Source organism: Papaver somniferum, chromosome 7, assembly GCF_003573695.1.
Source record: "Papaver somniferum cultivar HN1 chromosome 7, ASM357369v1, whole genome shotgun sequence".
NCBI classification, from domain to species: Eukaryota; Viridiplantae; Streptophyta; class Magnoliopsida; order Ranunculales; family Papaveraceae; genus Papaver; species Papaver somniferum.
In genome coordinates, this window is record NC_039364.1 from 49,556,761 (window position 1) to 49,572,672 (window position 15,912).

General features: G+C 39.6%; 1 protein-coding gene across 5 annotated transcripts; it reads right to left on the bottom strand.

Annotated features, from left to right (window-relative positions):
- Positions 1 to 348: 348 nt before the first annotated feature.
- LOC113297248 lies at positions 349 to 3,247 on the bottom strand. 5 transcript variants are annotated; one of them, XR_003333404.1, is made up of 4 exons: positions 2,980 to 3,244; positions 1,357 to 1,693; positions 986 to 1,163; positions 349 to 727 (listed from the first exon to the last, which is right to left on the bottom strand). XR_003333404.1 is itself a non-coding variant. In XM_026545678.1 (4 exons), the coding sequence occupies exons 2-4, from the start codon at positions 1,564 to 1,566 to the stop codon at positions 650 to 652; spliced, it is 399 nt and encodes a 132-aa protein (XP_026401463.1). In that variant the 5' UTR covers positions 1,567 to 1,791; positions 2,980 to 3,247; the 3' UTR covers positions 349 to 649. The 5 variants fall into 5 exon arrangements, 3 of the variants coding, with proteins under 3 accessions (XP_026401463.1, XP_026401462.1, XP_026401461.1); XM_026545678.1 differs by having other exon boundaries at positions 986 to 1,096; positions 1,357 to 1,791; positions 2,980 to 3,247; XM_026545677.1 differs by having other exon boundaries at positions 986 to 1,096; positions 1,357 to 1,676; positions 2,980 to 3,246.
- Between the last annotated feature and the right edge of the window lie 12,665 nt (positions 3,248 to 15,912).

Sequence of the window (15,912 nt, forward strand, 5' to 3'; positions counted from 1 at the left end):
TTTTAGGTGATTTCTGAAAAAATAAGTAGAAATTAACAGGAGTTCATTTTGACGAATGAATTGCTACAAAAGATAAGTAGAAATTAACCCGGAAGGATAGTTTTGTCCATTTAATATTTTTAAATAATTATGGACCAAACAGTAAAGATGTTTGACCAAAGGACTAAACAGACATGGACCCACCTAAAAAAAGACCAAACGATTACTTTCCCATGAGAACCGACAGCTAGCCAGATAATTTATTTAGTAAAAAGAAAGGAAAAAAAATTGGTTGGTGGCGGAGATTCGGACCCACCATCGGTGGAACAAGTTGACAATACTGAAACCACCAAGCCAACACCAGAGCCATGTTGTATAATATGATGCTTAATTTTATATAAAGTGCAATTTTTTACACGTTACTCAAAACAAATTTGTATCTAACACATCACTTCTCTGCAACTAAGGATTCATCCCATACGTTCAACAAAGTCCAGCAGCACAGTAGCACACATGGAGAAAATAAGCAATTTAAAATGGGGTTTGCTCTTGCAAAAACTATTATTATAGAGCGTGGATACCAACAGGTTTGCTATAAGAAATAGTTGCGCGCTCTGCCTAGCTTAAGTCCAACGCCATTCCATTGCGGTGAGAATACAATTGGCCTCACTTACTGACCTCGTAGAGAACTGCAACAATTTGTCTCCGCAAAAACTTCTGTTTTTGTAGTAGAAAATGATGCCACCACCTGCACAATTTGGTTGTTTCATATGAAAAGCCTCAAAAATACAATAAAACAATCCGTAAGAAGATGGGACATTGCATACATTACAAGGCACTCAATTATTTAAATTTATTCAGTAGAGGACAGCCATGGGATACTGCGTGCAAGGAGCTATCAGTAAGCTTGAGGCTTTTGCTAAGATCCAACACTATAAGGTGGGTTAGCATTCCAAGTTGCTAAATGTGTTTTGTTGATTTTATTAAAAAATAATTGTAGACAAACCTTATAATTTTGATTGCGAGAGCTGCAGGCATTCAACACTAAAAAGAATAACACCTTTGGGGCTAAACCTGGTTGTAGAATTCTGGTATCAGAGTCATGATTGGCTTTATCCTGCATCAGAAGTTCGTATCAATGACCTGCCATGAAACTACCCTCCAATATGTCGTCAGCCTTATAGCTGCAAGGACAAGTCTCTCAGATCATTTTCAATTCTAGTATCAGATGCGTTTAAATCTATCTTAAACCACGACTTCCATCTAAAGTAAAGATACAAATCACCCACAGTGAACTAACAGGGATCAGCATGACCATGACACAATAAATGTACTTCTTAAACTAAAACTAAGTGAATATGAGCTTATAACACTTACTTCATCAAGTAATTCTTCCTTGTGGCTTTCTGTTGGTTGAAATTTAGTGATGTCATCCATGGCAGTAAACTCATAATGCTCCATGTCGATTGTGCCTGTTCTATTAAGCTTCCGCTGAGAATAACCTGAACTCCAGGCCTCACTATGAGGGTAATTATGTGGTTCATAAACAATTGAAGGAGTAGCCCGAGTGCACATGAGGAGAAGCATATCACTTCATTTGTGGAGATGTTGAAGGTATAGTTAATTTTCATCTCTAGGTTGGCGCCACTTTGAATTGAGTTGCAAAGCTTGTCAAAAATTCCTTAGCTCAACTTTAGCTGCAAGACAGTTGTTCCTGTGAGCATAAAGAGGAATAATGGGAAATCACCATACAATCCAGACAAATAATACGAGGCTGATCCTCAAAAAAGAATTTGATCCAATGAGGCACCCCTGCACTTGTATGTCATAGACAAGAAGTTAAAAACTACTGAAGTTGAACAAAAAAATTTCCACTGCAAACAATCTCTGTAATTATTATGATACTGTAAGAAAGCAAAAAACCAAATATCTGTAAGTGCAAGGCAAAGGCTAAGTATCGGCATCATCCGCCGAGTAATCTGAATAAGCTCATATAGGTGCTGCTTCATAACCTAAGTCATTCTAGTGCTAGTAGCTGCTACACCTTATGGCTTATGGCAACACTGCAATTTTCTGAGCGAACCCCATTTCATTTTCTTTGAATCGGTCTTACAATCAATTTAAGTACCAAGGTATGTAACGATGCACATCACACTCGACAAGTTAGCCGAACGGCTTAGCAAAAGATACAGGTGCTGGTTCTTGAAAGATAACTAAATGTCATACTAGTAAGAATACTAAGAATTCTCTGAAAACTCCATTTCGCCTACATTGAATCGATCTTATAGTGTCTCAACATGTTTAAAAATGATTTGTACCTCTATGGCTATGGGTTGATGATGCCTGGGTCTAGCGTCACTCAAGAACATTTTGAGTACTCAAAAATAAAGATCACTGCCACAACAGATGTTTCCCAAGGAGGGCAATTTTTACACTACGGCAATGCATCAAAATGACAACCATTTAAAACTAAATTTAAAGTCGAGAACTACAACTTTTGGTTCAGGAATACAAATCTATTAAATATTCAACCTACCAGGATTAATGAAAGTTCAAAAGAAACAACTTTGGGCTCAAACACTTAACCTACTGATATTAATGAAAATTGAAGGAAACAACTTTGGATTCTGTAACACAATTCATCAAACACTTAACCTACTAAAAATAGGACATCATTGCTTAGATTGAGTACGGGGATTCTTCGAGCTTCCAACTAGGATAATGGAATACAAATACTAGATACGGTAGGATTAGGGATTAAAAATACTGATACTTGGGCTAATCAAAATTCTTACCTGGGCTAACAATATAATTCTTAAGAATTACGATGGCATAAATGAATTACAAATACTGATACTTGAATCTAAATAACTGTTCCCCTAATGGCTGATCGAAAAAAAAAAATGTTCCCCTAATTTTTTACCCAATTAGAAAAATCCCAAGTTTAATACAACCAAAATTGATTATAGATCGAACAAGAATAGATAGAGAATCGTTTACCTAATCTAACACAGAGAGAATCCAACGAATCATCACCATAATCACCGGTTAACCGTCATCTTCAGTTGCATGAAATCCAGATTGATCGAGATGAAGAGCGGTGGTGATATTGATCCAGTTTAAATCAACATCACCTTTTTCAATGGCAGCAAACCTGAGCTGAAATCGATGGAGATGGAGACTGGTTATTTTAGGCGTGTTAATGGAGGAGTGGAAGACTGCAGGTGGTGTTCGGGTAAAAGAAGAAGTTTGGGTGAAAGAAGAATCGTGGTGTTTTTTATTTTGACCAAGTCTTTGCAAGTCTTTGGTATTTTGAGTAAGGATGGATTGTTAGAAAAATAATAATAATGGTGTTTTATTAATATTTAGAAAAAGAATATTTTGATTTATAAATTTTAATGAAAGTGTGATTTGTTTAATCGTTGGTATGGTAGTGATAAAAAAATCCAAATAGTGGTAAAATTTGGGGTCGGTTTTTGATATTGAAAAAAATTGGGTGGAATTAGTATTTAGATGGTAACCGTTGTTTTCAAAAAATTTTGTCTAACAAATATTATTGTTACTACTAAGTTACTATTACTATCACGCTTTCAAAAATGTTAACAGTTATATCTGTTACAAGACTTGTCACAGATGTATCTGTAACTGAAAAAAGAAAATGTGATAATCTGCACTGTGAGAAAATCCTGGTTTTGGTGTAGTGACACCAAGGTGGAGCAACTCATATATGCCTTAGTAGTGGAAACACAAAAGCTAAGAATACATTTTGATGCACACACCATCCGAGTTTTCACGAAGGCTCAAATAAGTCAAATCCTCGACAACACGGAAAAGATTGGAAGAGTGACAAAATGGAATGCCATGATCAAACAGTTTCACATAATCTTCGAAACCAGGAAAGCGGAGAAATCACAAATCTTAGCAGACTTCTTGGCAGACCTACCTCTGAATGACGAAGCTGAGATAAACGACATCCCAGGAATGGAGGAAGACAAGCCGGAACCAGAGGATCTCTTGGAACCACGGAACTCACGAAGGTGGGAGATATTCGTAGATGGCTCCTCAAACGGAGAAGGCGCAGGTATAGGGATCGTGATAACAACCCCTACTGGAGACAGACTCATCTATGCATTCAGGTTAGAATTCGAACAATACACTAACAACATCACGGAGTATGAGGCAGTCATACACAGCCTACGCTTAGCACATGAGCTCGGCTTATCGGATGTCCGTTTGACTAGTGATTCACAATTGGTCATTAGACAAATAGAGCTCAAATACCAAACTCTGGATCCGATACTATCTTCGTATCTAAAGATAGCACAGGAGCATGCGTTAAAGATCAACAAGGTCACATTCAGACATGTCTGCCGAAAAGATAACAGACACGCAGATGCCTTGGCATTTATATCATCAATGCTGAGAGAAAAAAACACTACCTCAGTCCAAATTGGGAGAATTTATGAACCTTCGGTAGAAGGACTAACCTCCGACACTGAAGAAACCTTAGCCGTCCAAACAAGGGCCATGAGGGAAGCATAAAAAGAAAAAGAAGATGAAGCGATGGGAGAGCCAGATAACGAAGTTGGTGAGTCTGATAAAGATCTACCCACGTCAGATGAAAGCAACGAAGACGAAGCTGAGGACGATTGGAGAATCCCAATTCACCAGTACCTTGATAAAGGTACCTTACCCGCAGACGTCAAAGAATCTCGAAAACTCGAATCAAAGGCAGCAATGTACAACCTACGAGACGGGATACTGTATAAAAGTTCATTTCTTGGACCTTTGATGCGATGTCTCTCACAAACCGAAGGTAAAAGAATATTGCATGATATACACAGCGGAGAAGTTGGCAATCATAGCGGAAGAAGGTTTTTGGCAATCAAAGCCAAAATGCAAGGATACTATTGGCTAAGCATGGACGAAGATGCGAAGAATATAACAAGGCGTTGTGAAAGATGCCAACGCTATGCTAGAAAGATTAAAGCGCCAGCGACGGAGCTTAAATCGTTCATCATCCCGTGGCCATTCGCCAAATGGGCAGTTGACATTGTTGGACCCTTGATATAGGGGACATCAAAAAGAAGATACCTTATCGTAGCTACGAATTATTTCACCAATTGGGTGGAAGCAAGGGCTTTGGAAAGGATTAGGGACACATATGTTTTTAAATTCCTGATCGAATAAATCATCTGCAGGTTCGGGATACCAGCCATCATAGTCTCTGACAATGGAAAACAGTTGGAAGGAAAGAACATAGACATGCTCTTCAACACCTTCAATATTCAGAAAAACAAGTCTACTCTGATATATCCTAAGAGCAATGGACAAGCGGAGGCCACTAATAAGACGATAGCAATGAATTTAAAAAAGAAGCTGGGGGCATACAAGAAAAGATGGTGCGAGCAGCTGCACAATGTCCTTTGGGCCTACCGTACTACTAGAAGGGCAGCCACCGAAGAAACTCCGTTCTTACTAACTTACGGAGCCGAAGCAGTCATCCCAACGGAGATAATACTGCCAACAACGAAGACAGAGGCATGGGAAAAGAATCTGACAACAGATCTTATGCTGGAAAAGCTTAATGACCTTGAAGAAAGGCGGGAAGTAGCTCTGCAAAGGATGGTAAACTACCAACGAAGGCTGGCTCGTGAATACAACAAACGGGTAATTCCTAGAAACTTTGTGGTCGAAGAATACGTACTACGTCAAATACCACCATATCAAAGGAAAAAAGAGTGGGGGAAGCTAGCTCCGACATGGGACAGACCCTACATTATACACGATATTGCGGGAAAGGGTTCATACTACTTAAGAAATCTCAAAGGGGAAGTATTTCAACACCCTTGGAATGCAATGTACCTAAAGAAGTATTACCCGTAAGAGAATGGTTATCACTCAGGAGAAGAAGGAAATGGGCAATAGCCCGCCATGTTCTATCCCTAATCAAAGGTATTACAAACCAAATTAATCAATGAAAGAAACTTTTTGCTAAGAAAGAGTGCATGTTGATTAAATACAAATTGGGTTAGAAAAGACACCCTCCGTCAGAATTGACGATGAGGCAAGGCACGACATAACTGCGCATATGTCAATCTCGGATCCTAAGGGCAAATAAATCCCACTGAAAGGCAAATAATAAGCAATATATCCCACAAAGAGAGATACCTTGTCGAAGTAAAGAAGCAATCACGTTGAACGCGTAGGATTACAGGAAAATTATTACCCACGTAGGAGCCCTCGCCACCACGGTACCTTCTGGCCGAAAGATACTTGGGTAGGATGATGAATACTCCACCAAAGGTTAAAAACACCTTAGCACCTTGTGATGACTCGAATGTACAAACAATTAGACATAATACGTCTATATATATAATAATAAAGGTACTAAAATAAGTACTACCAAAATAAACTAACACATCTCAAAGTTGCAGATGACGAAGGTTCAGAAAATAATGAAGCATTGTTTCAAGGAAAGGAGACAACAAAGGCCCCTCAGCTGGGGGCACAATACATCAAAAGAGTTCGGTTGAAAACAAGGTCAGCATAGCACAATCAAGGGTAAGGAAGGCGAGGGAAGACAACACCCTCAGCTTGGAGCTCATCCTCCGCAAAAGCATTGTTAATATAGGCAACGGCAGAACGCTTGAACTGCGCCTCCATTTGGGAAGCTTGCGCCGCTAGGTCCGAAGCCGATTTCTGACGAAGCTCCCTAATATGAGCGCTAAGCTGATCATTAGCTTGCTGAAGCGCCTCAGCTTTAAACTTAGCAGCAGCATCAAACTGGCAAGATATCTCCAGCTGAGATATCTGGCCCTCAACGTGGTTAATCTTGGCGTTAGCACCCACCAACTGCTCTTGGAGGCCTGCAGACACAAAGGGTATCAGCAACAAGAACAAGGAGCTAAAGATACAAAGGATGCTACGGAAAAAATAATTGTCCTAAGCTACCTTCGGCGTGATTAAGGGACTCTTCTAAACTATGTTGAGCCTCAGCAAGGTCTACCTCAGCCGCATCAAGGTCTTCCACAAGGGTATCCCTCTCCGTCCGAAGATCATCAACATCTATCCGGAGAGAAGCATTCTCAGAGGATAAAACTTGGTACACATTCTCTAACTCTTCAAACCTTTTTACTAAGGATGCATGAGACATGGAAGAAGGCACGGATCTGGCATCAATAAGTTTGTTCTTAAGAGAATAGACCTCAGAAGTTAAAACATTACGCTCTGCAGTAACCTTAGCTAAAGAAGCACAAGCAGCTTCAAAATCGGCATGATATTTCTTGCGAATAATTTCTTGGGCAGAGAGACGCTTCTCGACTAAGGAAATATCCTCATTTTGCTTTAAAATGAGACTCTCCTTCCAGCAAAGGGATTCGTCACACTCCTCACGAAGCGAAGCCATCTGCTTCACTAAGTCTGCATTATGAGCGGACTCAAGGGAAAGCTGGGCCTCATAATGAACAGTTACGTTCATTAGCCTATCATACTTCTTTTGATAATACCAAACATCGGAGGTTAACTTGGCAACTTGATCTCGAAGACATCTAAGTTCACTAGAGCTGCCGGCTGGCAAACGAAGGTTGTCTTAGGACTGTGCAACCGGAAAGTAAAGAAAAAATCTAAGGAGAAGAAGAAACAAACCTATGGATTTAGAAGACTCGGCGGCTAAGATAGCATCAACAGATTTGCGACCATCCTCGGCAACCTTAGCAGCATTATTAGCTCTCTCAAGAGCCAATAAACAAGCTTCCAGAGATCTCTGGGTTTTCCTCAGATCATCCTCCAACGAAGATATCTTAGCAGCAGAAGTAGCATCACTCGACGAAGGCTGCTGAGCAACGGAAAGAGCATACTCTTGACGAGCACGTTCCAGCAGGGCACTCAAATGAGTGCATTTAGCCCTATAAACCTTGAATAAGGTATAACCAACATCGATCTTCTTGCAAATCTGCAAACAAAGGAGTATAAGGACGGACGAAGGATCAAATTAAGAAGAAAAACGATAAGGTAAGAATCACTTACTGAGAACGCTGAAAAACGGGGGATGAAGTTAGCGTAGGTATCCATGAAAGCCTCCATCTCTTGGATGCTACCCCTACGGATCTCACCAAAGCTCTGACTGGAGCGGAGACAATCAGGGTCAAAGAACAAATCTTTGGCGGCACAATACTGGGCAGATAACAGGTCCAGCTGTGAAGCTATCTCGAAAGAACTACCAAGATGATGATGATCAACTCCAACAGAAAAGGGACCCTTGGAATCTCGCAGGATGGCCTCAAGAATAGCGTCATCGGAACTACCCAATCTCAAGCTCTCTGGCAACCTACCTTGGCTAGATTCAGTGGCAACTCCCTCGTTTGTTTGAACACGAACAAGGGGCACGACTGCTGAACCCTCACCACGACGAAGAGATGGCATGGTGGAAGAGCTAAGAACAGGAAGATGAGCTTGAGAGCCGCCCAAATCCATGTCACCGGCAGAAGGAAGATTACCCAGTCCGGTCCAATCTGGTGACGAAGGTGGGGGTCCAACAACTTTGCTAGCAGGGGCAGTAGAAACAGACTGAGCACTCCCTAGTGAAGCATGAACAACATTGAAGGAGAAGCTGGCTAGTGAAATCACAACCTTCTTCTTCTGCTGAGAATCTGAGCTACCAGCCCTCACCGTGGGGGTAACAACCTTAGCAAACGAACCACTTGATTGAAGGGAGGTAGCAGGAGACGAAGGGAGACTCTTAGAAGCCACAACAGCAGCTCCAGCAGCAGCAGGAATAGCGGGCAAAGCTTTGCTAGGAGCAGAAAACGAAGGCATCTTCAAGGATAACATAGGTGAAGGGGCTTGAACGCTAACAGGCTCTACTAGCTGAGCACCAGTACCAACAAGAAGGTTCTCACCCTCAACTGAAGCAGCTCGGACGGGGCTAGGGTTATCTTTGGCAAAATCCTCCTCAATATCATCCAAATGAGGACTAAGGCCAGTATCCTCGATATACTCTATGTCTTCGTCACCGGGTCCCTCACCAGCAGCCTTGGGATCATCATCCAAAGCATCAAGATCAATCACGGTCTTCAACTTACCCTTCCTCTGGGAAGACTGTAAAGAAACACATGCGCCATTTAAGAATCGGGGGCAAGGTACTAAGGAACTAACAAGCACAAAGGTATGATAATGATCCTTACCTCCGCAGGCGTTTCAACCAAATCCTTTCTCTTCCTAGTCCTTGTGGCCACAGAATTACCAGCAGAGCCTGGAGCAGTCCCAGCAGAAGAAGCAGGGGCAGACTGCAAAAGAAGACCATCAAAACAAAGATATCAAAGCAGATAAAGATATCTAAGCAGACGAAGATATTAACAACAAAGGTATCTCGTGAGAAGCAGCAGGATTAAAAATCCAAGGCTGATACCCATCATACTTCTCAGGAAAAGAACAAGCTGAACGAGGGACAGATGGGTCCGCAGTAGTGAAACCATAAGGCCAAGGACCAACCACATGAAGAGGAGTACGAGCCCAACGATCATCATGATCAAGACGAATGCGGTCAGACTTTGGCAAAGGAAGCCTAGCAGAATAAGGGATAGTAGTCAAACCAGTCTTATCAATCTACTTCAGCAAGCGAAGGCTATTACCCTCCCTAATCTGCCTAGCAGTAACATGAATACGATGAGGACCAACACTCCAAGGAAGAAGGTTGCTTTTTTGAATAGCATCAGCATACGTAGCATTGAAGTTGGAAGGGGTATAGTCCTCCTGCTTAGATCTCCCTTCAGCAAAGGGGTCATAAGACTTCAGAGTAGTCTTTCCCTTGCTACGATACCGGCTTTCGCGTAGGGCACGCCAGTAATTACCAGTATACTGGTAAATTCCTCGGACCTGGGTCTTGTTTGCTGGGTCATCCCTGGTGGACAAGACGTCATAATAGAAAGGATCCTTTCTACTATACAGAGGAAGAAGCATACTTGCGGACAATTGGCCAACGCTAATCAAAATATTATTCTCATCATAAAGGAAATCCCGAATGTGAAACTCAGTGAGAACATCAGGACCAATGACGAAGAAAATCTCGAATTTATGAAGGAGAAAAGACTTGGTAATCTCATCAATAGACAAATGAGCAAAGCTGTCCTTGTCACGCAGTTGGAGCCTCTGAAGCTCATAGTAAGGAGGAGGAGGTGGAAGATCCTCGATAACAAATTCCTCCTTAACGACCGTAGCCACCTCAGTACCAGCAGGCACCTCAGAATCCTCAGGAGGAGGAGATGGCATAGCATTAGGATGATCCATTCGCGGAGGAGGATCAGTCGACGAAGATATATTTAGACCCTTACGCGTAGGTTTCTTTGGAAGCCTCATGATTCCTAACACCAGCAGGAAGAACATCTCCATCAACAATGGCAGAAGAAGATTGCAATTCATTCAAAAGTGAATTGGGGGCAAAAAACCGACGAACTTTGGGCATGGGTTTCACTTAACCAACCAAAGGGGACAGTCTAAACATATCATGGGGGAAAATAAAAAACCTTTGATCACATGATCAAAGTTGCAGGCGAAGAACTATCATACCGAAACCATCATCAAAAATCAAAATGGAACAAAACCCAAGTTCCCATACAGCGTAAACAAGCAAAAGAAAGCAGGAATTCTCACATGCAAGCATAATAAGCAACATCAATAAATATCCTAGTTCGACAACGATACAACAGGGGAAATCATGGAGAAAATCAAGACCAAATACGGGTATCACTTACTTGTATGATCGACACAGTGGAGCCAAAGCACGCGGATAATCGAAGGAAAAAGGGGAGCAGTTAACAGCAAAAGAGTATCTCAATAAAAGGGATAAAGAGCGACAGTTCGAAGAAGAAGAGGAAAGGAAGTTAATAAAATTCCCTTCTCTTTGTTCCCCTCTTATAGGCGGCTGGAAAATCCAAAAAATTTGGATGTCCCGAAATTCAAGGGAAGTTATTGCATGAAAGGACATGTAGGGACCACCCAATCGGTACGTGCAAAATTGGCGGCGTAACAGAAGTTTTCTTCCACTTCTACCAAACGGTAGAAGATGAAATAAAAGGGGCAAACTGTGAATACCAATATTCTGTGGAGCACGTGTCACGATCTTAGTGGCCGCATATATACCTAACTGTGTAGCCTTCGCTAAACAGAGAAGCATGAGTAACAAGGGATACCTCCGCAGATCTACTTTATCTCATCCCAAGAAAGAAGGCGTGAACGGTCAAGATAAGGAAGGAAAAATCCTAGTCTATATAGAGTCAAGTGGCGAGGGGACAGAGGTAGATGACGCATCCAATCAACATTAAACGCTCAAATCTTTTATCTATACGCATGAATCTAGGCACGTGGAGAGAGAAAGCGTGGCAGAACCCGATTGGCGGAAGCTGGCGGTGAACGAAGGTACAACCTGTACTAAGGTTGGGTAGTTCCCGAAGGAACGTGGGCCAGCTGAGGTGGCGAAATATAACTGGAGAAAGTACGCGATGGACGAAGGTACCATTGGTACTAAATGTATATCAGCAGATGATGGACCCAGAGGCAGCAAAGATATACCTGGAGCAAGAGGGGCTATAAATATCAAACTTCACCAACAAACTAAAGGAATTCAATATCGAGGAGAGAAGATCTAGTCTTAAGCTTATACCTCTTTAATGTTTATAACTTAAGTGTTTACTTCCACTTGAGTTCTCTCTATTACTTTGGGAAACATTTAAGATCTTTGTAACCACCACAACTTAATACAAAAATAAGCACTCATTACCCCGTGGATGTAGACAAATGTCGAACCACATAAATCTCTTGTGTCTCATGATAACTTAGAAGCTTTTACATTATACTTGTGTTCTTCGTTGTTATTGTGATCTTAGATATCATTTATTACTTGGAAATATCGGTTCAATGGAGGTATCAATACTACTTAGTATCAGATCCTCAGAGTTGTATACATTACGTAGACTACGGGAAAACGAGTAGTCACAGACGAGAAATGGTTTAACAAACTATATAACGTCCTCTAAGAATGTTTCAATGATTGAAATGAGAGTTTAGATTATATAACCAATGGTGGACATAAGCATTGTTGTGGAAACACATATATGTACAAGTCCTTATTCCTCGAACCAAAGTTTGCGAACTTTGTTGATCAAGAGAACTGGAAGTATGGCATGAGCCAAGTCCGCGAACTCAGTCCGCGAACTAGCAAAGTTCTCAAACCCGAGAATTTCTGCTGGAGTTGGAAAACTATGTGCGTGAGCTAAGTCTGCGAACTCAGTCCGTGAACTGACGGAAGTTCTCGACCCGAGAATTTCTACTGGAGTTTGTGAACTCCTTCCAGGAAATTAAGTTCGCGAACTTGAGTTAGGTTATATCTAAAGATGATTGTTTTGAACTTATACTTAAATACTAAGGAATGCAGTTTGCAAACCGTGGCTATAAATTTCATGAACCGACTCAAGTGAATCAAATCATCTTTGCTTCAATTGTGTCTTGTGTAGTTACATAATATTTCCTTGCAATTGAACAACTCTCTAACTAGTTCATTTGAGTCAATTGAACTAGTTATGGTGAAGAAGAATATGGTTAGATACCACATGTATGAGTCTTAATTACCTAACTTGATTTGTGATTGGAATTCTTAAATATAAAAGGTTAGAAGCAATTATCAAATCCATGGATGTTAGATTTTATTGTCAAAAAAGCTTTTTTCATACTCTTATGGTAACCATTGTTGGTGTAAATCCTTATGGAAAAGATTATTCTTCCTTCTAAGCGTATCAATTCTTGTTCATACAAGTTTGTGTCTTAGAAAAGATGATCACAATATTTGATCTTCATGATTACATATTGTGTATTATTACCATGAGATAGTTCTATTGTTCAGTAACTTGATCTCATGAGAGACTTTCAATGATTGGTTCTTAGTTCGCATCTCCTTGTGAGTTTTCTAAAATCCAATATATAAATCCTTATCTTTGGAGTAAGGTCACTCTTGTTGTTCTTTCGGGAATGACATCTTATGGGGGAGAGTTCTTAAATGAACTTGTGCTTAATTGTCATATCTTTGTAGGGAGAAGCGGGTTTGGAACGTGAAGGGGTTACTTGTATCTTTATAAACTCCTTGATGAAGTCACTAAGTTTCGACTCTGTGATATCGTCTAAACAAAGTTGATATGCTTCATTCTTTTGGTCATGAAGTGTCTCCGTGAAAATTTCATGAGGATCCCACCAATCTTCGTACATTTGCCAATTTATATTGACAAAAAGGGGGAGAATTATTTTGTAGTTCACACTACATATACATATGGTTTACGGATCATTATGTAAGGGGGAGTGGTTCTCATGTTGAGATGGAGTATTGACTAAGGGGGAGTGATACATATCACCGTAGTATTATTGTCAAAGTTGTGATATAATGAAACTTTGATGCTGTGTAATAATACTATGATGGATCTTCAATAAGTACATGATGAACACATGAAGAGTTGAAGAACCAAGGAAATCAAGTTTGTCGATTTTGCTTTTAACAAGTACAAGCCATATGTAAAATGGTTTTGTCACTAAAATTGACAAAGGGGGAGATTGTTAGAGCACTGCTCGGTTGAACCCACTAGCGTTGGTATGTCAAGTTTGTTGTCAATTTTAGTTTCCAAAATGCATTCTTGATTTAGCATACTAAAAATAGTTTCGGACTAGATTAGGTTTAAGAAGTTGAATCGAAGTTATCCTTTAAGGATGAAGATTGAAGATTGAAGACTACAAGAAGACATCAAAAAGTACTTCCTCAACAAAGGTATGTGATTGATTTCATTTGGATTATTTTTCAATTCTACCTTTCTAATCTATCAAGATATATGCTCACTCTATGAAACAATTCCGATAACGGTAAATGTACATTTTATGTATATATACTTGAGGTTATTTGATTCATGAACTTGGAGACAATAACCTTTATCCTTATAAAGAATCTCATGTTATAGTGAATGAGCTTACGAATCCAACGAGCCAAGAATCACCCAATTCCGAGTTATAACGATGAAGTTATGAGTGATTTATTAAAGTTCGTTAGTAGGAAACAATCCATGGGCTGTTTGTAGTAGTTCATGGACTTGGGCCCAATTCGTGACTAAAAGTTATTTTTGGTCAAGTTGGTGATGTTTCCTTGTCTAGGCAAGATGACTATTATTCCAAACATATTTGATTACCATATTAAAGTGTTTGAGATAACTTTTAATTCCTGCCTAAGTTAGAATAAGATTTATTCACATAAATAAATATTTGCTATTTAATTATTTAATTAATTATTTATGCATAATATTTGTAACTTAGGAAAGACTCCCATAATTAGGAGAGTATTGAAAAAAGGAAAATAGTCAAAACCCTAGCTTTGTTTTCAAGCTAACTTTTCACTATAAATAAAGGGTTCGTGAGTTTACACAGTTTTCATCCCCCTTTGGAAAATTAGCGTAAGCTTTGCAGGTTGTTTCCATGTCTTCTGTTCTTCGTGAACAAGAATGAGATAAAAGTCTTTGTAATGGGGATCACAAAGCCAAGTTGGATTTAATCTTCGTGATTGATCATACAACTTGTAATATAGGTTTTTCACCTCTTGTCTATTCTAAGGTTTTCTCTTCTGATATAAAACCATTTAAAAGTTGTTGATCATAAACCCTAGGTTGATAGATTTCAGTTTACGATCGTATACCAACACTTGTTAGTCGAAATCGGAGACTAGAAAGAAAAACTTCTATTAAGGCATCTCGTAAAAATCCTTGAGAAGTTTTAAACAAGATATCTCTAGATTTATTCTAGTTGTTCTTGTTGTAGAATTATTAGGGTTTTCTTAACTTGGAAATTGATCTTTGGAATCACCAAAGTTTACTTACGGAAATCAGGTTCACGGACTCCTTGTGTGTACGTATACTGATTGTAAGTTAAAACCCTAACCTACAAGTTTGTTTTGATATTACTTTTACCTAGTAATTGTTTTTGTCAAAATAAACACAAGATTTCCAAAACCTTGATTTACATATAAAGGGAAATCAAACCGGTGTTTTGTGCAAACAAAATATCAAAATCGTATTAATCGTGTTGGTGTATCTTCTAAAGAGAACTTCGGGTTCTGCTAGAAGATTTGTGTGAAGAATTCCTAAAGAGAATCGGTATTCTGCTAGGAGTTTTACAAGTGCTGAATAAGGTATTACATCTAGTCTGAATAGGTAGTAGGAAATTGGTGTAACAGATTATAATCAGTGTGTGTTTATTCTGGACTAGGTCCAGGGGTTTTTCTGCTTTTGAAGTTTCCTCATTAACAAAATTCTGGTGTCTGTGTTATTTCTTTTCCGCATTATATTTTATTTATATAATAGAAATATCACAGGTTGTGCGTTAAGATCAATCATTTCTTGTATCCGGACTTTGGGTTGTTGAGTGAATTGATTGACGCTTGAACATTGGTCTTTGGTTCCGTTCAAGTTAATCCTCTTATATTCAATCGGGCTCGCAAATTCATATTTGCTGATTGCGGATTGAATCAAGAGATAGAGATATAAAACTCTTCGATATACTTTTTATAGATTGAGTCTAACTGTCTATTTGATTCTCTTGAAAGTATATTGAAGTTTGTCTATTCATATTGCCAAACGAAATATTGGGTGTGGTTGTTAGACCCCCGCCTTTTCAAAGATAAAAGTTAACTGGACTTGGCTTCACGAAGTATTTGATAGTCTCTAAATCATAAAAGGGTTTATGGAGAGGATGACCCTCGATACAACTAGGACACACAAAAGTAGTGTCGGGATTCAAAGATCCCGGTTGTCAAGAGTTCCCCTTATATACACTTCAACGCATAAGTTGCTTTAGGTTTAAGCTAAGATAGCTTTGGAACCAAGCAAACAATATTCACCGTTAGATGAAAGTTTT